The sequence below is a fragment of the Podarcis vaucheri genome (assembly GCF_965113315.1).
Source record: "Podarcis vaucheri genome assembly, chromosome: 14".
Taxonomy (NCBI): Eukaryota; Metazoa; Chordata; class Lepidosauria; order Squamata; family Lacertidae; genus Podarcis; species Podarcis vaucheri.
Genome location: NC_138752.1, coordinates 26,284,982 through 26,305,920, shown reverse-complemented (window position 1 = coordinate 26,305,920; position 20,939 = coordinate 26,284,982). Strand labels below are relative to the sequence as shown.

The 20,939-nt window shown below is 47.9% G+C and overlaps 1 protein-coding gene across 2 annotated transcripts in view; it reads left to right on the top strand.

Annotated features, from left to right (window-relative positions):
* Positions 1-1,381: 1,381 nt before the first annotated feature.
* IGDCC4 (immunoglobulin superfamily DCC subclass member 4) overlaps positions 1,382-20,939 on the top strand; it is a 78,585-nt gene continuing 59,027 nt past the window's right edge. Inside the window, exon 1 of one of the 2 annotated variants that reach the window (XM_082198314.1) lies at positions 1,382-1,724. In XM_082198314.1, the coding sequence (XP_082054440.1) occupies positions 1,667-1,724 (58 nt within the window). In that variant the 5' untranslated portion in view covers positions 1,382-1,666. The remainder of the gene's footprint in view (positions 1,725-20,939) is intronic. The other variant, XM_082198313.1, reaches the window with a different exon arrangement.

Here is a 20,939-nt window from a genome sequence, read left to right as displayed (position 1 = left end):
TGCATATGTGTTTGCTTGCTTGCAGTTAGGGTCAGTGATGGTTCACTGTATTCTCTCCCTTCCTCACCATAGGTCCAGTTGTGTTGGCAAGGTGGCAGGCTTTCAGATCACGCAGGCATCTTCTTCACTCAGAACACTTGTCTGCCCCCCCCATTTTCCAATAGGCTGTTAAAACTTACCAAGTTACCAATTAGCAACCAATGGAGTCCTGCTGAGCTGTATAGATTCCACATTGAGTAGACATTTACGCCTGGCACAGAACTATGCAGTTATCAGCTTCAAAACGCTTCTCTCCCTGACCTGGTGTGAATTTAAAGGTGCACTTCTTGTTAAGCCTGTGCCAATAGGCTTGGAAGCATGTGAGGAGGCTACGGCAGAATCAGAAGTCTGAGTGTCCAGCAGACTTCCTAGGGCCCTACACTCTTTTCATATACTTGTGATTCCTGCATTGCAGAGGGTTAGATAAGATGACCTTTAGGATCCATTCCAGCTCTGCAGTTATATGGTCCATATATAACTGTGCTATGTAAGAACATAAGAGCCCATTGGATCAGGCCAATGGCATGCTGTTCTCACAGTGGCCGAACACATGCTTGACTGGGAAACTGTCAAGCAGGACTCAAACCTAACAGCCCCCTCCCCTCCCGTGGCTTCCATCAACTGGTATTCAGAATCATAGAGCTGTAGAGTTGGGAGGTACCCCAAGGGTCATCTAGCCCAACCCCCTGCAATGCAGGAATCTTTCACTCAGTGTGGACCTCAAACCCACAACCCTGAGATTCAGAGTTGAAGCCTTGCTGCCTCTGACTGTGGGGGCAGACGACAGTCATCGCGGGTGGAAGCCACTGGTAGCTTCGTCCTCCATGGATTTGTTCAATCCTCTGTTAAAGACTACCAAGTTGATGACCATCCCTTGGTCCAGAGGTTAACCACGCGCTGCGTAAAGTTCTTGTCCCTGTCGCGACTCTTCCAACATGCAGCTTATGTGTTCTAGTGCTCTGAGAGAGGGAGAAAAACTTTTTTCTCTCTCCTTTCTGAATGCCATGCATGGTTTTTATCTCTGGGTGCAAAAAGAAAGCAAGGACGGGGCGAGGAGAGAGATTCATTCCTCCTCTCTCGCCCGGCCAGCAAAAGCAGGGGGAAAAGCAAGGCTCCCTTTTGCCTTCTCCGTCCGTTTTGCGCTGGCAGAGAGACCACCCCCTTCCCAGGAGAGAGAGAGAGAGAGAGACCCATCTGTCTGGGCTCAGCAGCCTAGAAGAGACAGCCAAGGGGGCGCGCGCGCGCGAGGGGCAGTCCAGGGGGAGCGGCCGGCGGGAGGTGGCGCCCGGGGCGTCTCCCTCGGGCACCGAAAGGGGGACTCGGCTCGGGCCGGGCGCGCGTGGTTGCGCGTGTGTGCCTTGCAACTCCCAGAGTCACCTCTTCTCCTTTTTTTTCTTTTCCCTTTTTTTTGTATTCACACAAGATGGCGATGGAGGAGGGGAGGCAGCAGCGGCAGCAGCCCTTCGCTCGCGCGCGCGTCTAACCCTCGCGCGCCAGACCCAACAGGCGAGCCGCGGAGCAGACTCCGGCCGCCGGGGTTGCTGCCTCGCTCGCTCGCTCGCCCGCTCGCCGCCACCTCTTCCTCCCGGCGCCCCCTTTCGCACACCCGGAGCTCCGAAGGGCTTACATGGCGCTAGAGGGACTGTTTGGCCTCGCGATTCTTGCCTTGACCTTGACCGTGGAAGGTAAAGACCCAAACCCAGGAGAGGGGTCCGGGGAGGGGGGCTGAGGGCGCTTGGCGTGGCGGGGCGGGCGCTCTTTTTTCTTCGTGGGATGGGGATTTGTGGTTGTATTTCCTACCCCCCCTCCAGCCTTGCTAGTCGGTCGGTGCAAAGAACCGGGCGCGGTGGAGCGCAGAGCGGGAGCTGGCCAGGGCGCGCGGGACCCCTCGGCCTGGGGCCACGCTAAAAGAAACGCGCAAATAATGGGTTGTGTGTATACGTGGAGAGGTCAGGCTCGCCGCTCCGTGGTTCCATCGCAGCCTCCAATCTTCGCTGGCGCGTCCACAATGGGCAACGTGGTGGTGGTGGTGGCCCTGGCGAGGGGGGAGGGTGCGCGCCGCGGGGCTCCGGCCGTCCCGTTGCTCGGCGGGGTGACAAGCGCAAACAGGTGTGTGCGCGTTTGTACGTGCAATCCGCGCGCCGAATCCCTGGGCGGCCTCGCCTTTTGCGACTGGTCGCCGGGCTGGCGTGGCCGGAGCTGCCCGCGCCCCACGCGGGGTGGGTTTGTTTGCTGGCTTACGAGGCGTCGTGGAAGCGGGAGGCGCGCGGCGGGGAAATGCGCAAACGGACCTTTCTCTGGAGATCGGATGGTGCCCTCTTTGCGATGGCCTTGGTTTTTCGAAAATGCCCCCCACCCCCTCCAAAAACACGCGCACCCGTCCTGCATACTGGGGTGGGGGGTCTTAAAGAAAGCCTTGCAAAAAAATGCGAGGTGGAGAGGGGAGTTTCAGGTACTTCCATGGCGACGTTTCCAGCGTTCAATGAGATTTGCGCGGGGGGGTGGGGGATCAACAAACAAAGACCGCCATGCTCTCCAAGCGGGCTTTGGAACGGGGTCTTCCCGGCTGTCCAACAGATAAAGGATCTATTGGCAACGAGAGAAAATCACACCCACATTAGCCAGCTGTCTTGTTTGCAAGATGGCATTGGTGTTCACCGCCCGCCACCCTTTCCCATTCAGTCTTTGTCCAGGATTATGATCGCGTTCGCCCTCCCCACGTCCCTCAAAAGTTGTTTTCCTAGGGAACTTCTCGCCCCTGCCTGGCAAAACTGTCTCGGGGGCTGCTGTGAGACATCTCACCAAAGATGAGTGAAGAGCCTTCCCAGGCGAGTAACTCTGAAGAACCGCTGCAATGAGCCTTAGGGAAAAGTCAGCAGGTTGGTGGTAGCCAGGCAGCTGCTTTCCTGATACTTTCAGAAAGGGCTGGGTATGTCCCCTGGCTAAAACCCGGCTGGTCAGTATGGACAGTGCTAAGCTAGATAGACCAATGGACTGTACCAGGCAAATTCCTGTGCTCCTGAGACACGGCAGGTGCAGGCAAGCTGGCTGGCAACTTAGCCCAAATCTCCCCCTGGTTTTCTACAAGACTTTCCTAGAGGCAGAGTTGCAACTACTGCAGCTGCTAGTTGAGTTAAGTTGGAAAACAGAATAGAGCAGCTTTTTGTGCGATGGGTACCTTCCGTGATGTTTTCAGGCTGATGGGAGTTGCAGTCCCAATATTTCTGGAGGGCACCTTCTGCGGAAGACAATTCCTAAAGTAGTGTAGACTTTCTGGCCAGGATGGAATGGGCAGAAGGTAGCCATGGCTGCTTCTGAAAACCTCAGGTGGCTGGCCAGTGGAGTGTCATTTGTGACACCTTTGTTCCAAAATCCATGCAGTATAGAGCACACGGCTGGGCTCACTGGCATGAGTGTCCTGGAAAGTATTTGCTTTGCCAACGGATGAAAAGGGAACACTCTTCCGTTCCTTTTTTCCTGCTCTCTCACTGGATTAGTTTTGAAACAGCTGTATTAAAAATCCAGAGAATGTAATAAAGTGTCACTTAATATTTGGTTGAACGATTCTTTCATACAATCATAGAATTGTAGAATGGGAAGGGAACCTGAGGGTCATCTAGTTCAAGCCCCTGCAATGCAGGAATCTTGCTCATAGCTGTGAGCCATCCCTGGGCTTGAACCACCAGCCTTGTGGTTAACAGCCAGACGCACTGACCCATCAAACTGTAAAGAGCAACTGACTCTTATTATTAAACAATTCCTGCAGCTAACATACAGTTCAGGTAGTGGCTCCCCCCCCCAATAAGCTATCTCTGTGCTGTGAAAACCGCCCACTACAGTATTGTTTGTTAATTTCTACCATGCCAGACTGTTGCTCAAAGGAGCAGGAGTGGTGAAAGAAGTTTGCAACCTTAATTTCATGTGAAAACAGCTGTCTGGCAAACTGCTTTCTGAAGCACTTTCCCCCTCTTTTGAAAGGGCTTGAGGCTTGGGCCAAGCAGGGAGGGGAGGGACTGGGTGAGGTGCAAAGAGAGGTGGATTCGGTCAGGTGCAAAGGGGGCAGGGTTTGGTGAGCTGTGGGGGAAATGGGGTTGGGAAAGGGACTAGCGAGTGGAGCAAGCAGGGGTGGCAGCCCCTATTGTATAGGATCAGGGGCTTACGTCTAGGCATGCTAGGAAGCCCCTACCCCTTTGGACAGTGTTGGAAATGGAGTCAGGGAACCCCCGGGAAGAAGAGACTAGGGAGTGAGTGGAGAACAGTGTGTTCTTTAGAGGCTGCTGGATCAGGCAAATGGCCCATCTAGTCCAGCATCCTGTTCTCACAGTGGCCAACCAGACGCCTTTGGGAAACCCGCAAGCAAGACCCGAGCACAAGCGCTCCTGAGGTTTCCAGCAGCTGATACTCAGGAACAATGCCAGAGCACAGCCTTTGCAGCTTGTAGCAATTAATAGCTCCATGAATTTGTCTTTTAAAGCCATCTACATTGCTGACCATCACTGCCTCCTGTGAGAGCGCGTTCCGTAGGTTAACTATGTACTGCTTGAAGAAGTCCTTTATTTCAGCTCTCATATCTGATGCGCTTGCATTTAGAGTAATAAAGAGCAAATTTTCAAATGATTCTCAAACGAATGATGTTTAAATTATCAAATGAAATACCTCCTCTCCACTGTTAAAACTTTGCTGCAGTTGCATTTAGCGGGTGTGTGTGTGTGCGGACTTCAGAGAGGTGATTGCCAAATGTCTCTTTGAAGCACCTCATCCCTCTATTAAACAGCTCACCTGGACCACCTGCTACCTGCTTGCTTGCCTGCCTGCCTGCCTGCCATCATACTGCTGGTGGTGTGGCCACCTATTAGCAGCCATGTGTACTGCAGCATGACAACAGCCTTACATTTTTATGTATATAGGAAGACGTGTGTCTATAGCAGAGGGGATTTCAGGGCAGAGATGAGCTGTACCTGTTGACATTCCCCCTTGCACACATATATGAACTGTCCAGGAGCTCTTTGGCTTCTCTTTCTGCTGCCTCTGGATTATTAAAGAGTGTTAAATGTGGCCAAATGGGAGCCCTGCTTTCCAGATCAAACTGATTTGCAGCTCCCTCAAACTTTGCTCCTGCTGCTGTTTTGGTTAATGAAAAGTTCTGCTGTGGCTTTAGCTTAATGCAGGTCTGTAAATTGTTAACACGTTCTGTACATTATTCAGCTGGAGTTCCTTTAAAGAAACTTTTCTCTCGTTTTCCAAGGTGTGCAGTATAAGGCTTGCAAAACAGCAGGTTTTTTGCTTGATTTGACTAGCCTCCATTCTTCAAGTAGATAGGAAAGAACTTTCCCCATCGAGACAGGCAACCCATCAAACACAGCATCTCACTGCTGTACCCCCCCAATTCCACTGGAGATGTACACAGTCTTTCTTTATCCAAATTTCTGTTTGTGTAGGGGTGTGCAAGTTTTTGGATGCCACAGGCGTCTTCCTCAAGCAGGATGGAAAGAGGGGCAGTGGCTTGAGGGTGTGGAGAGCAAAGCCCAGCTGTAAAAGTTTCTAAGCCTCATAATTGTAGCCCATCAAACAGCCTGATTGTGCACATGCTTAATCAGAGGCAAGCCCCAGTAATTTCAATGGGACTTTCCTTTCAATAGGACTGTAGTTATATTCCTTGCCCACTCCCTTCCCTAAACAAAATCTTGTCTTAGAGTTCTGCATCTCTGTGGCTTGGTTTGGTTGCAGTTTTTAAGGCTTGCGCACATCTCAATAAAAGAGGCGAAGGAGAAATTTTGGCAGATGTCACTTGTCATGCAATTCTTTTCTCTGTTGCACAAGAGGTCGTTAACGCAGAAGCCCATAATCTCCTTTGTGTCAGGATTATTCAGATAAAAATCAGGCAAGCCACATTATGTGCTGAAAACGTAAAACCTATTAAGAAGTGGATGGGAAAAGGCAGCTGAGGAAATATGGCTTTCGTTGTTTTCTAAAAATGCTTTCGGGGGATGGCTTTTCACAACTTGTGTCTGGATAAATATGATGATACTAGAAATGCATTCATAAAAATTATAATGACTTGCTAATAATCGGAACAATAGCACAGAGCTATACATCGTATTGCATTACAGTTTCAAGCATCTTTCTTTCTTTCTTTCTTTCTTTCTTTCTTTCTTTCTTTCCTTCCTCCCTCCCTCCCTTCCTTCCTTCCTTCCTTCCTTCCTTCCTTCCTTCCTTCCTTCCATGTCTTTCACTTTCTTTGCCCACTGAACGTTTTCAATAAAATATAAATATTTTTTAAAAAAACTTTTCCAGGGGGAAGTGATCACTCGGAAGAAAATCATGTACCCCTTCCCCTCCCCTAAAAGTTGCCAGCGTGTTCCCCAGGCACACATAAATTAAACAGGTTCCCTTTCTCCCCCATTACTCTCCCCTCTGTACAAGGGAGGAAACCCTACTTAATTTGCTGTGCCTCTCTTAAAAGCACAGGACTAGACCCGGTGAAAAACCTGGCAACCCCCCATTCTCTTTTGTCATTCTTTTGTCATGTTTGCTCTCCCTAAGAGGGTCCCTCTCCACCCCCCTTGAAAGCCTGAACCATATTGCTGGAACAGACTCTGGGTGTGTATTGCAAACATATAGTATTCACCTTTTCTCTGCTCAGTGCAGACTGTTCTGACTATAGCAAGGTCTCTTCTGTTGTGGATTTTCCCTGAAGAACTTGCAGAAGCACTTTAGAAGAAGAAAAGAGAGCGACATGCCCCGTTGGTTTCTGTTATGGCAGTGCGCGTTGCTTGCTTTGTGGTGGGGCTCCCGAAAGGGACAGAACCAGCTCTGGGAACGGAGAGGTGAAAGAAAGAAGCTTTTTCCCACTAGCTCGACAATCGGATTATATAATCCTCAATTTAGGCAGTTTGTATCAGGTTCCTTTTGTGAATTTCCTCCCTTGACTTTAAGGCTTTTTTTGTTCCCGGCGGATGCTTTTTCTCCCTTTCTCTTCACACCCCCCCCACCCCTCCCCACACCAGAAGCTGTTGGCGTCTGAATAGACTTAGGACCCTTTCCCTGAGAATTTGGGTCTCCCATTGTCTTGGCAGTCACATGCCTCTTGCTCGTTTTCCCCCCGAATGGTCACCTGCATGCAGATTTCATTCAGCTCCTTGCACAATATCATTTTGCAAAGGCACACAGGCCTGCTTAAAATGCGGTTGGCTTTTTCGGGACCAAGTTTCTATAGAGAGATGGGCTGGCAGGGAAGGGGAAGTTTGGGGTTGGTGGCTTTCAGTGCCGGCTGGGAATCAAATTGGCTTGAGGGGGCAGTGGATGAAAATACTCTTTTTAAATTGTAAAATTTATTTATTTATTTATTTATTTATTATTATTTGTTGTTGTTAGCCCCAGCCACTCTGGGCAGCTTCCAACAAATTATAAAGCCACAGCAAAACATTTTGGATGCTGTTTGTTCAGAAGAAGACAAAACGTGGGACTTCACATTCTCAGAATTACCGTATTTTTCGCTCTGTAACACGCACCCGACCATAACACGCACATAGTTTTTAGAGGAGGAAAATCCGTAGGCATGCCGCCCGTAGGCATTCCCTCCATAACATGCACAGACATTTCCCCTTACTTTTTAGGAGGAAAAAAGTGAGTGTTATGGTGCAAAAAATACGGTAATTCATTGAATTTGCTGCCCCCAGGGGTAGGCTGATAGATTAGCCTTTCCTAACCCATTGTCCTCTCGACATTTTAGACTACACCTCCCATGGCTGGGCCTGATAGGAGTTGTAGTCCAAAACATCTCGAAGGCAGCGGGTTAGAAAAGGGTACATCAATTTTGGCTTGATGGATTCTTGAAGGCAAGATCAGTATGCTTTGCTTGGTAAGTAGAGACTCCATGCTCAGAGGCAATGTACCTTGGGATACCAGTTGCTGCAGGTGATGCACCTGTGCACAGAGGAACATCCCAGGTTGCCTTACACCAAGTCAGACCTACTGGTCCAGCTAGATCAGTGTTGTCGACACTGACTGGCAGCAGCTCTTCAGGGTTTCAGAGCAGGAGCTCCTCCCAGCCCTTCCTGGTGCCCTCAGTGGCCAGTGTGGTGCCTATTGAGGCAGCTCCAGCCTTCTTACAGTCTCCTTCCCTGCTCTTGACGTTTCCCACAGCAGTGAGCCCAGCCGCCCTGGTTCATATAATTAAGCAAGTATTTAATTGCACAGTAATTTGTCTCTGGCCTGCATCCCAACGTTTTTCCTTACTCCATATTTGCATTACAGAAGGAGAACGCAGCAACTTAACGAGAGCATTGTTGTTTGGGTAGCGAGTTAATTTTGTGCTTTGGGAATAGAAAGAGGCTATTTGGAGAACTGAAATGCAACTTAGGCAAAAATGCCCAGGAGAGGAGACTCTGGAGGAGACCTAGGTTGCATTTCTGCCTAAGGATTCAGTGATAGACTTCCTTTGAATATGGAGGTTCTCCATGCACACACACAAAGTACCCAACCCTATTTCCTTCTCCCTTTATTTAAAGGTTTATTTTTCTTCTATTACAACTATAGTGGTACCTCGGGTTACATACGCTTCAGGTTACATACAGTTCAGGTTACAGACTCTGCTAACCCAGAAATAGTACCTCGGGTTAAGAACTTTGCTTCAGGATGAGAACAGAAATTGTGCTCCGGCAGTGTGGCAGCAGCGGGAGGCCCCATTAGCTAAAGTGGTGCTTCAGGTTAAGAACAGTTTCAGGTTAAGAATGGACTTCCAGAACGAATTAAGTTCTTAACCCGAGGTACCACAGTATTCCAAATCTATGTTTTTGTCCCAACAGGGGCTCCTGAGTCAGTTTGAAAATAGAGATTTCTGTCCTGCCGATATGTATGTATGTAAACAAATTTGCTAAACGCACACCCCCTGCAAAAGAAGCCCTCTAAGTAGTTTACAAAAATATATATAATAAAACATTTACATTATCAATAAAACAAGTTAGAAACAGGTGTTTAAAAACGTCCAGAAGACGATAAAAAATCAATAGCAGCAGAAAAAGAAATATATGTAACTTCTCTGTGTCTGTAGAGGCTTTCCTGAACACAAATGCTTTAAGCAGTTGATAGAAAGAGCGCATTGAAGGTGCCTCCCTGGTGTCAATAGGCGGGGAGTTCCAAAGTGTAGAGATGCTGCTGCACTAAAAGATGGATTTATTACCAGTTTCGAAAAATCCCAAGTTGGTTTAATATGAAATAGTGCCTCACAAGTGCCCCTTGCACCAGATCTGCCTCTTAGCCCCACCAGGTGTCCAACGCTGCTTGAAATCTTACAGAATCCTCATATAGAACTATCTAAACAGCACTATGCTTCCGGGAACTTGGCTGAAGGCACTCTGTCCAAATCACACCCAGCAGAAGGTGTGTTGGGATCTACTGGTAGAATTTTTGAATACAGTTCCTTTTCTCATTAATGGATGGAGAATGGTTAACCCTCACCCCCCCCCAAATATGTCGGAGAAATTTTCAGCATAGTACTAACTGGACGAGAATTATATGGAAAAGAAGACTGCCGTACAAAGGATTGGACCACAAGGAACTGTGGGAGGGATTCCCGGTGGGGTAGCTGTGCTAGCAAAAACGGCAGTCTTGCAGCACCTTAAAGACTAACACGGCATTCTTGTTGATACGCAACAGTGCTCAAAGCTTAGGCAAAAATAAGTGTAAACATGCCTGAGACAAGCGCTATGGCAGATGGCAGTAGTTCCACTTGTTTTGTGTACAGAAATGTTATCTGTTTGAAACGGAAATAAAAGTACATTATATTTAGATGAACACATTGATAATGGCATAAGCCTCAGCCCACCAAAGCTTATATCTTTCTATATGCATAAAAAGGTAAGGCTGTCATCACATAGCCCACATTAGAGGATTCACAGTGCCTCGTGACAATCCTGGATTTGCATGAGGTCAGGTTGAGGGAGGGAGCAAAAGAGAAGGTAGTTTTTCATACCTTCCAACATTTCTCTGATGAAAATAGGGATGTCCAGTGCTATTTTTTTAGAAAAAGAGGTGCCAGAACTCAGCATGAACACCTCCCTTGCTCTCTTATAATGGCAATGGTGCCCACCTGAGAGATTCTGGAACTGAGTTCTGGCAAGTTCTAGCTGAAAAAAAAAGCCCTGGGGATGTCCTGTTCCATACCCTCCAACATTTCTCTGAGGAAAATAGGGACATCATATAGACCAGTTCTAGTTGTTTTGTACTGTCCCCCCACCATCCCTGACCACTGGCCATGCTTGCTGGGACCACTGGGACCTGGAGTACAGCAACATCTGCACAGCCACAGCTTACCAACCTGACTGTGACTTATCTAAGACCTTTCTCTCTCTCCTTTGCATAGTTGTATCATTTAAAAAACAAAACAAATTACTTTTTAAAGAAAACATCCCCCCAGCATTCTCCTGCAGACCTTGGACTTCTGCTACGTCTCCAGGGACCCCTATCCCTGCTCCTTCCCCAGATGATTTAAAGGCACATCACAACTGTGCAGTAAGTTTAGTAACAGTGCATGGAGCATACCGGGGGGGGGGAATCTTTTCTGTGGCTTTTAGACACCTTTGGAAGGCAGGCAGGTGTGCCTGTGTGCAACTCTGTGCTATTTCTCCCACGCCTAGGGGATTTCCGCCTTCTAGCTGATCTTTAAATAGGCAGTCAATAAATAATTAAGTTAATTGGTGTGGCCAAACAGGCCATTAGCTGCCTTAGCAGATTGTTTATTTTTATTTATTTGCAAACCGGCTCCTGAGATTTCGTGTGCAGAGAGTAAAGGGCACGACTTGGGGATGGCGAATGAGATGTGCCCTTATGACAAGCTGTGGGAGGCAGGGCACCTGTTTGGCATGCAGAAGGCCCCAGGTATGCCCAATATCTTCGGAAAGGCTCCTTTTCTGAAACCCCAGAGAGCCTCTGCCAGTCCTTGTGGACAATACCGAGCTAGATGGAAAAGGGTTCTCTCTCTGGTTCCAAGCAATGATTAGATGATGCTGGCTCCAATTTGAAATTCACTTTGTTCCATTACTTTCATGGTGTTTCGGTTGAATTTAGATTCCTCAGCCAGATGGCTTTGTCTGTTGCCAAAGTGGCCTGTATGGCAAGTGAACCAAACACAGCCCACTAGGCAGGCATGGGAAGAATCACTGTGCCTCTTCTCAGGCTCCAACTCAGAGGCTTCAGAGTGAAGCTGATTGCTCAGAGATATAGTGGTACCTCAGGTTACAAAACTTTGGGTTACAAACTCTACTAACCTGGAAGTAGTACCTCAGGTTGAGAACTTTGCCCCAGGATGAGAATGGAAATTGCGCAGGAGGCCCCATTAGCAAAAGCGCAACTCAGGTTAAGAACAGTTTCGGGTTAAGAACGGACCTCTGGAATGAATTAAGTTTGTAACCCGAGGTATCACTGTAGTGCTTGTAAAAGCAGTGGTGGTGGGGAGGAGAGTCTGGCTTTTTAAAAGAGCTCTCAAGCCTCTCCCAGGCAGAATTGTCACTCACGTTCCTACTTGTTTCTCAAATCGATTTATTATCCCTTTATTGGTGCCCATTTCTGTTTGCCTTCCGCAGTAAGAAGATCCTAATATGTTGGAGAAGGTGGTGCTTTAGATTTCCTAACTGGGGGTGGGGACCCTGAAGTCTACAGATCACTCCCTCCCACCATTTGCTGCAAGTTCCTTCATCTGGAGCAGGGTTTTCCAAACTTTGGTCTCCAGCTGTTTTTGGACAACAACTCCCATCATCCATAGCTAGCAGGACCAGTGGCCAGGAATGATGGGAATTGTAGTCCAAAAACAACTGGCAACTCAAGTTTGGAAAACACTGGTCTGGATGGTTTGAAAACATGGGCGCAGCCAAAATTTTGTTAGGGGGGGCAGGAGCTTGTTAGGGGGGGCAGGACTTTTGTGGGGGGTGGCAGAGCTGACGTGATTGATCAGTTAGTTAAGTATTTCTGTTGTTTTACTTGATCAGGGGGACAGCTGCCCCCTTTGGCTAAGCCCATGTTTAAAAAGGAGGCTAAAACCTTGAATTGCCAGATCAAACCCCAAGACCTGATTGTGTGAATAGTGCCATTATATGGCTTAGTCACTAGGAGGCAGTGGGCTCAATTGTGTTTGGGTGGAGTCAGGACTTGCCTGTTTGGTTTCGTTAGGGAGACACCATAAAATTGTTGTCTAGGTTATTGTCTGTTGCTCTTCAACCTAGGATCCCCAGCTGTGGTTAAACTCCAACTCCCATCATCCCCAGCCAAGCTTAGTGCAATTGTCAAGGGAGATGGGAGTTGGAGTCCACCAACATCTGCAGGGCCAGAGGTTCCCCACCCCCTGCCTTTGAGAGATGTAAATTTTGAAGCAAAACAAACCAACTTGTGTGCATTTTTACATTTCAGACACATGCAGTACTGTAGTGTGCCAGAAAACAGATCCAGTGGAGCTTGGTAGAGGCTTCAAATTTCACAGTATCATTTTTTTTATGGCGTTGGCAAAGCTGAACTAATAGGATATTTGGGAAAGAGCAGAGGATTGGTTGTGGGGGTTGTTGGGTTTTTTTTGCATGAAGAATTTGCAACAAAGAAAAAAGAAGATGTGATTTGGATTGTCCCGGTGATCCGAGCAAGACTTGTAATTCTCTCAGTTTTGGAAAACGAGAGTGCTTATAGACTAGCAACTAAGAAATAATCCGGAGCTAATAAACTGTAAGCTCAATTAATGGTAATCCCTTTCCAGCGGCAGTGACAGTCTGATGAGCTCAGGGCATCCTCCAAATCTTGTTTGGATGGGGCAGGGACTAAGTAGTCACTAAAGCTCCAGGAAGGGAAGCAGTTTGGATGTCTATTTATTTATTAAAATGTATACCACTATTGATAAAAAAAATAGACCATCTTACAACAATTGTACATCAAACCATACAATAATTTAAAATCAGAAATTGTTATGGAAAGATGTCTTTTTTACTTGACTGCATAAGCCTAATGGGGATATAAAAGTTTTTAGCAGGTGCTTAAAAGTTGGCATGGGAGACCTCTGCTGAATCTCTGTTGGCAGAATGTTCCACAAGTCTGGCCTGGTGACACAACAGGCTCAGTTTCTTGTTGTTGTCAACTCTTGTCCACATCGAGGATGACCCATGACACTCCTGCAGATGATGTCAGTGACTGAGCTGGGGTAAGAGGGTCAAAGAAGATCAAACCTATCCATTCTTAAGGAAATTAGCCCTGAGTGCTCACTGGAAGGACAGATCGTGAAGCTGAGACTCCAATACTTTGGCCACCTCATGAGAAGAGAAGACTCCCTGGAAAAGACCCTGATGTTGGGAAAGATGGAGGGCACAAGGAATAGGGGACAACAGAGGACGAGATGGTTGGACAGTGTTCTCGAAGCTACAAACATGAGTCTGACCAAACTGCGGGAGGCAGTGGAAGACAGGAGTGCCTGGTGTGCTCTGGTCCATGGGGTCACAAAGAGTCGGACACGACTAAACAACAACAAGAGGGTCAGGCAGTCCCTGAGGTCCTCTGGACGTATGTCTACTTCATCCTATGTGGTCATTGGTAACAGATTCAAAATGGCCACGGAGCAGTTTTCCCATGGCGGATGGTTAGGGAATGAATTATTGATTCAACCCTTGTCAAGTGGTTCAGTCGCACTGGGTGTGGAGCCTTGGGGGCACGGCAGGGGATCACAGAATTGTAGAGATGGAAGAGACCACAAGGATATAATCTAGTCCAACTCCCTGCAAAGCAGGAATCTTTCACCCAAAGTGAGGCTCAAACCCACAACCCTGAGATTAAGAGCTTCCTCATCTACCAACTGAGCTATCTGGCTAGAATGGAGTATGAGTGTTGGGGTGGGGGTGATGAATCTTAGCATTGCACAGGTTACTGAAATTTGAGACCTGCTTAAGGAAGCTGGATGGGCCAGCCAGGTAGAGATATCAGATGCCAACCAGACCTCCAGAGATCTCCATGTGGTCGCAATTGGACCCGTGCCAGTTGCAGAACACGCCTGGTGCCTGGGGGATTTTGAATGCTGGTTCAAGGTTCTTGTGTTGATACCCAAAGGCCTAAATAACTTGGCTGCAGGATACCTGCACATAACACCAGTCCTGAAAGACCTACATTGGCTCCCAATTTCTGAGCACAATTCAAAGTGTTGGTGCTGAGCTTAAAAGCCCTAAACGGCCTCGTCCCAGTATACCTAAAGGAGCGTCTCCATCCCCATTCTTCAGCCCAGACACTGAGATCCAGTGCCGAGGGCCTTCTGAGGGTTCCCTCACTGCGAGAAGTGAGGTTACAGGGAACCAGACAGAGGGCCTTTTCGGTAGTGGCACCCGCCCTGTGGGTGGGGAAACCCAGCCAGAAGGGCAGGTATAAATAATAAATTATTATTCTTATTACCTCAAGGAAGGCCTGAGTCTTCATGTCCCAGCCCCATTGTGGAGAGCATGGAAAGGAGTGCTGTTTGTTGTCCCCCATGTTACAGATACCCAACTGAACTCAACGAAAAATCTGGCTTTTAGTGTCGCCAGTCCCATGCCTGTGGAACGCTCTTCCAGCAGAGTTGCAGCAGGCACGTCCTCGCTTTTGACTTTTGAGAGTTTCCTCAAAAAGTTGAGTGTTTTTATACTTTGTGGCTTTTAGATCACGCCCCCTTTTTCAGTTATCCAGACACCTTAACGATTATCTGCAATTATTTTTTTAAAATGGTGTTTGATGCCTTAGCATTCTATACCCCCTGATATTTTATGACCAAGAAATGCTTTTTAAAGATAAATAAATAAAAATGCCCTTGTGTGTCCCTAGTAAACAACAACACCACACCAAATCTCCAAATTCTTAAATGTAGGCAATATATTGGTCCGAAAGGAGGCTCCCTTAGTTTAAAATGCAGGTTCTTTTGCAGAGCTGAGTAGTGTGTATTGCATAGACTTATTTTCATGGGTTGTCAAGGGGGTGTGTGGGGGGCATTTCCCAGCAAGGAAGAGATTAGGATGTCACGAAATCAGGCCTTGGGAGCTCCAGGGAGGGTAGTAAAAATACCCTTATCTCTGTTTTGCAATTGGAGCTGGAAGAGGCAAAAGTCACCTTTTGGGAGATTCACAAGGCCGCAAGATGTGCTCCGTGAAAATGGCTGCGATGGGAGTCAATGCTCCTCTTTGGTCAGGTCACCTGCCTTCGCCCTGTAGTTGCTGATTAATGAGGACTTGGCAGATTTCGCTCTGTGCCCTTGATGGCATGTTCCATGACCTGGAATGACTTGGAGAATCTTGACTGCTGAGCTTCCAGTAGGAATGGGGAAGAGGGAATGCCTGTGACTCAGAGGCAGAGCAGCTGCTTTGCATGCAGAAGGTCCCATTGGTTCAAACCCCAATGGCACCTCCAGGTAGGACTGGGAAAAAGCTCCAGCCTGAAACCCCGGAGGCCTTGATTGAACCTGGGACCTTCTGCATGCCAAGCAGGTGTTTGGCCACTGAGTTCTGCTCCATCCTCCTTGCATGAGGTTACTCTGCAGTTTCTCATCAGGTGGGCAATCCATTGTAAGATGAATGTGAATAGCTTCTTAAAATAATCAGGTTGCCAATGGGCTAGATTTGCCATGTCTTGTGCTGCCTGCCTGAGATGGCAACAACAAGGTCTTTGTCCCCAACAGGGGGCTTCCACATGGCTGTCATGTAGGTCAGAAGTTGCTGTTATTGTTATCATGGTTCATTTGATTTTTATCCTGCCCAAAGGAGCCCAGGATGAGCATAAGGCATATTTTTATTTTATTTTGTTCTATGATTTTGAACAGAATTTGTATACTCCTTAAGGACTCCTGACCATTAGGTCCAGTCATGGCTGACTCTGGGGTTGCGGCGCTCATCTCGCTTTATTGGCTGAGGGAGCCAGTGTACAGCTTCTGAGTCATGTGGCCAGCATGACTAAGCCGCTTCTGGCGAACCAGAGCAGTGCACGGAAACGCTGTTTACCTTCCCGCTGGAGCGGTACCTATTTATCTACTTGCACTTTGACGTGCTTTTGAACTGCTAGGTTGGCAGGAGCAGGGACCGAGCAACGGGAGTTCACCCCGTCATGGAGATTCGAACCGCCAACCTTCTGATCGGCAAGTCCTAAGCTCTGTGGTTTAACCCACAGCGCCACCCGCGTCCCTTTGTATACTCCTTAGCTGTGAGTAAAACCTCAAAGCATTTGACAAAAAACAAACAATAAAATGTGCGTTAAAATGATAATTAACCGTCAAAGTTAAGAGGAAGTTTTTAAAACATCAAGATGTAATTAAAATCAGCATAATTAAAATTTCAGATCAAAACGCCTGCTAGTGTTTACATAGATTCCTAGAATTTGTTGCAAAAATGTTTTTAGCAGGTTTCATAGAGTGCAGAGCAGAGGTGCCAGCCTGTTTTCAATAGGCTGGGAGTTCCGGGATCTAGGTGCTGCCACACTAAAAAACTGTGGCACGAATATTAATAGCGTGGAATGGATATTATGTGGTGTGTGTAAAAGTGCCGCAGATCAAAGCGGTCAAGTTGGCATATATGGGGTAAGATGATCCTGCAAGTAAACTGGTCCCAAGCTGCTTTATGTATATTAACAGCAACACATTGAACTTGGCCCAGTAAGAGATTTGCAACCAGTGCACGGGCAGGGGTGTCGTATGTTGACAAGGTCTCACTTCTGTCAGCAACCTTGCCGCAGCATTCTGCACTAACTGCAGCTTCCACACCGAGTGCAAGGCAAGCCCTGCAAAATAAATAATGCCACATAATTAAAAACCTTGCAAAAATGTAACACCAATTAAAAACACATTTTCAGTGTTGTACACAACAACTTAGGGAACTGTAGCCTGGCTCTTCCTAATGGCAAATCTGCTGCTGAGCCAGCAGCCTTTGAAGGTAGTGGCGGAAGATTCCTCGGGCAGGTAAGTAGCCACAGCCCAGCAGCAACGCTGACCGAACCCCTCCAGGCTTTGAAGTCATAAGCAACTGGTTAATTTTTTTAAAAGCCTTCAATGCCCGCTAATCCAAATCAATTTTCATTTCTTTCATAAAGCTCAGGCTTTTGCATTGGGCACCCACAAATAATTGCAGCTAATTTGTTTTATTTTTATAACACCCATAATTGGGGGTGGGGGGATTTTGATGTCCTGGCAGCCATGTTCCCTTTAGTGAGTTCTTAATGGAAAGATCCATTAAAGTCGAAATGGTTCTGGGCACCGGTTCAAAAGCCAGATGTCTCTGTGTGTTCTCGAAGAGGGTTTCAGGCCATCTGCTGATCTCAGATATGTCACCCAAACAGTGATACCGTCATTGGCTTGGGGGAAAGGCTTGAGCTGCCCCCACCCAGCATATATTTTCTGTGCCTGCCAGACCCACTGGGAATTCAAGTACAGACCAGCATGGCAAAAGCTCACTTGCCTCACCACAATTGCAACTATTTAGAGCAAGATTTCCCAAATTTAAGGGATGCAGGTGGCGCTGTGGGTTAAACCACAGAGCCTAGGGCTTGCTGATCAGAAGGTTGGCAGTTCGAATCCCCGCGACGGAGTGAGCTCCCATTGCTCGGTCCCAGCTACTGCCAACCTAGCAGTTCAAAAGCACGTCAAAGTGCAAGTAGATAAATAGGTACCACTCCGGCGGGAAGGTAAACAGCGTTTCTGTGCGCTGCTCTGGTTTGGTCATGCTGACCACATGACCTGGAAGCTGTATGCCGGCTCCCTCGGCCAATAAAGTGAGATGAACTCCGCAATTCCATAGTCATCAGCAACTGGACCTAATGGTCAGGGGTCCTTGTAAACTTTACTTTTCCCCAAACTTGGGTTACCAGTTGTTTTGGGATTACAGTTTCCACCATCCCTGAACACTGGTCCTGCTAGCTAGGGATAATGGGAGTTGCAGTCCAAAAACAGCTGGAGACCCAAGTTTGGGAAACCCAGATTTAGAGTCACGGACCCCTCCACAAAGTGCAGGCAGGCACACGTGGTTTTGCTGGCTGGGGCTGATGGGATTTGTAGTCCTGCTACATCTGGAGGGCAGCAGGTTGGCAAACGGCTTCTTTAGGGTCTCTGGCAGAGAGGATGACTGAAGGGTGGAGTTAGCTTGCTCACCCCTGCCCCCTTCATGTTGATTTAACTCAGAACTTGGCTATGGAATGTGCAAGCAATATCCAGTCCATTATTCAGCAGAAGACACACTGGCACCCTCAGCTCTCCCACGCATTATGTCACTCATTTGACCCTTGCACCACAGAGGCTTTTGCAGAGCTCCGGTTTGAAAAATTAGCCACACGGCACGTAAGGAGTGCAGTGATTAAATGCCCCCGGTGCATGAGGCGTCATTTCACACCACTGAATCAACACAAGCTGAAATACCTCATGGCTGCGCATGTGGTAAGAGAAAATCCATGGGCCTCTGACGTGCCTGAAGGCACTTTGTGGCCAGGGTTTGGCCGGATCAGAGGGCCTCCTGAGGAACCCCCATGCAGCATGAGAATTGGGGTCATCAGTTGAAGCCATGAAACTCCTTAGCAAATGGGGCTTTTAACAATGCGTTCATGCACTGTCCCATCAGATGTTTATAGAGCACGATTCACTTGACGGGTCTTTGCTCTTTAAAGTCATTGGCATCATTTGCAGGTGTTTGAGGCTTGGCCCACTTGATCCTTGTAGATGATTGGTGCCTATTAACACACTGGCTTCCTGGTCTGCTGCCGTTTTGGTTATAGGTCTTTCTGGGTGCGTAACATTTGGCTACCAGACACCACCTCTTCGCCAAAATCACAGAGTCCAGTGCCGATGTCTGTGCTCCTCTGAATGCACACAGTCCTGCCTAAAATGACCTGATCCAGGCTTCTGAATAAGCTGCACACCTGTCTGTGGTGAATGAGAGCCACTGCCAGTCGGAAGCTTTCATGCCCTGTGCATGCTCTGATTCTGTCTTGGAGTGGCTCCTGACGCTTTCCCCCAGTTCAGTAGGCTAGAGGCAAACTGGTGAGATTAGGGCACATTATGTGGTAGACAAAATTTGTAGTCATTCCCTTAGTTGGATCCCAGATACACCACTGGAAGTATCTTCTTCTTACCTTGGAATTGGGTCACTCTTGCTGAAACCTGAGGCACTTCCAGACGTTTGTTGATGGGTTCTGCAAGGTGCACACACGTGGTTTTCTCCAGGGAGGCTGGCGTGCCCAGAAGCAGGAATGGAGCTGGCTGGCTGGCTGGCATCCAGGCCCAGCGAGAGGGACCTGTCTGCGCAGTAGCAGCAGGAGCTGTCCAGGAAAACTCATTGACTGGTGCCAAGGATTGGAAAGTGATGTCAGCGTTGGAAGGAGGACGGGCTAGCCAGCCCTTCTGCTTCTGCTCTCTGCGGAGTGCAAAGTGTCTGAGGGGGTCTGCTTAGTCTCTGCCCCTCTTTTTCGTTCCTTTTTGCTGAGTAGATATTCCAGGCTCGTTGGGTTGCTTCTCTCAGCCGCGGAAGAATGCCTTGGTGCTGGATTTTGCAAGCACTGTGAGGAGCACGGATTAGCCAGCTTTTATATACATTGGATGCCTTTACATACATGCAGGTCAATTGTAGAGTTGGAAGGGATTCCTAAGGGTCATCTAGCACTACCCCCTGCAATAGAGGAAGAGTTTTTCCACATTTTTTAATTTATTGCATTTATATACCACAAGGATCCTGTCAGGTAGGTTGGGCTGAACAAATGGGACTGGTCCAGGACCACCCATTTATACCCCCATCTTCCTTCAAGGTGCTCACAGTGGCATTTGTCATTCTCCCACTCCTAATTTCGTCTTCACTACAGCTCTGTGATGTAGGACAGGCTGAGAGATGGTGACTGGCGGTCCAGGGTCTGAGTGGGGATTTGAATCCTGGTCTCCCAGGTCCTCCTAAAGCAGAGACATCACCTTGCCAACAAAGGTCCGTATAGTTAAAGCTATGGTTTTCCCAGTAGTGATGTTTGGAAGTGAGAGTTGGACCATAAAGAAGGCTGATTGCCAAAGAATTGATGCTTTTGAATTATGGTGCTGGAGGAGACTCTTGAGAGTCCCATGGACTGCAAGAAGATCAAACCTCTCCATTCTTAAGGAAATCAGCCCTGAGTGCTCACTGGAAGGACCGGTCCTGAAGCTGAGGCTCCAATACTTTGGCCACCTGATGAGAAGAGAAGACTCCCTGGAAAAGACCCTGATACTGGGAAAGATGGAGGGCACAAGGAGAAGGGGATGACAGAGGACAAGATGGTTGGATAGTGTTCTCGAAGCTACCAGCATGAGTTTGACCAAACTGTGGGAGGCAGTGGAAGACAGGAGTGCCTGGCGTGCTCTGGTCCATGGGGTCACGAAGAGTCGGACATGACTAAACAACTAAACAACTAAACAACAACTCCCAGGTCCTCCTAATCTAGCACTTTGACCGCTACACCATACTGCCATTACATACCAAAAGTCTGCAGCGAGTAGACCAAAACACTTACCTCTGAAATAATGGCCACTATGATGGATTGCAGGCCGAGGAAGGAGGGTGAATTAAATTAACTGACCATTTAGCCATTTCACTTGCCAAGAATGCAATTTTTTTCCAGCTTTCTTTGCACGTCTTTGAAGAATGCAATTTAACTGTGTTAATGTTGGGCATCGCTGCAGTTAATTGCATGCTCTGGGGAGAGCTCTTCTCCACCCCCGCCCCCGAGAAAGGTGGCCCTTTTTATCATCCGTAGGTAGCAGAAGGTTTAATTGGGTGCTTGAATAGCTATAAAATTAATCTGCGATAGGCACTGGGCACCCAGCCATGTGGTTCCCAGCCCGTGCTGATAAACTTGTTATGGAACCAGGAAACATTTTCAGTTGGAATGGTAACAAAATTATTTGGCGCAGGGTTGTAAAAGGAGCT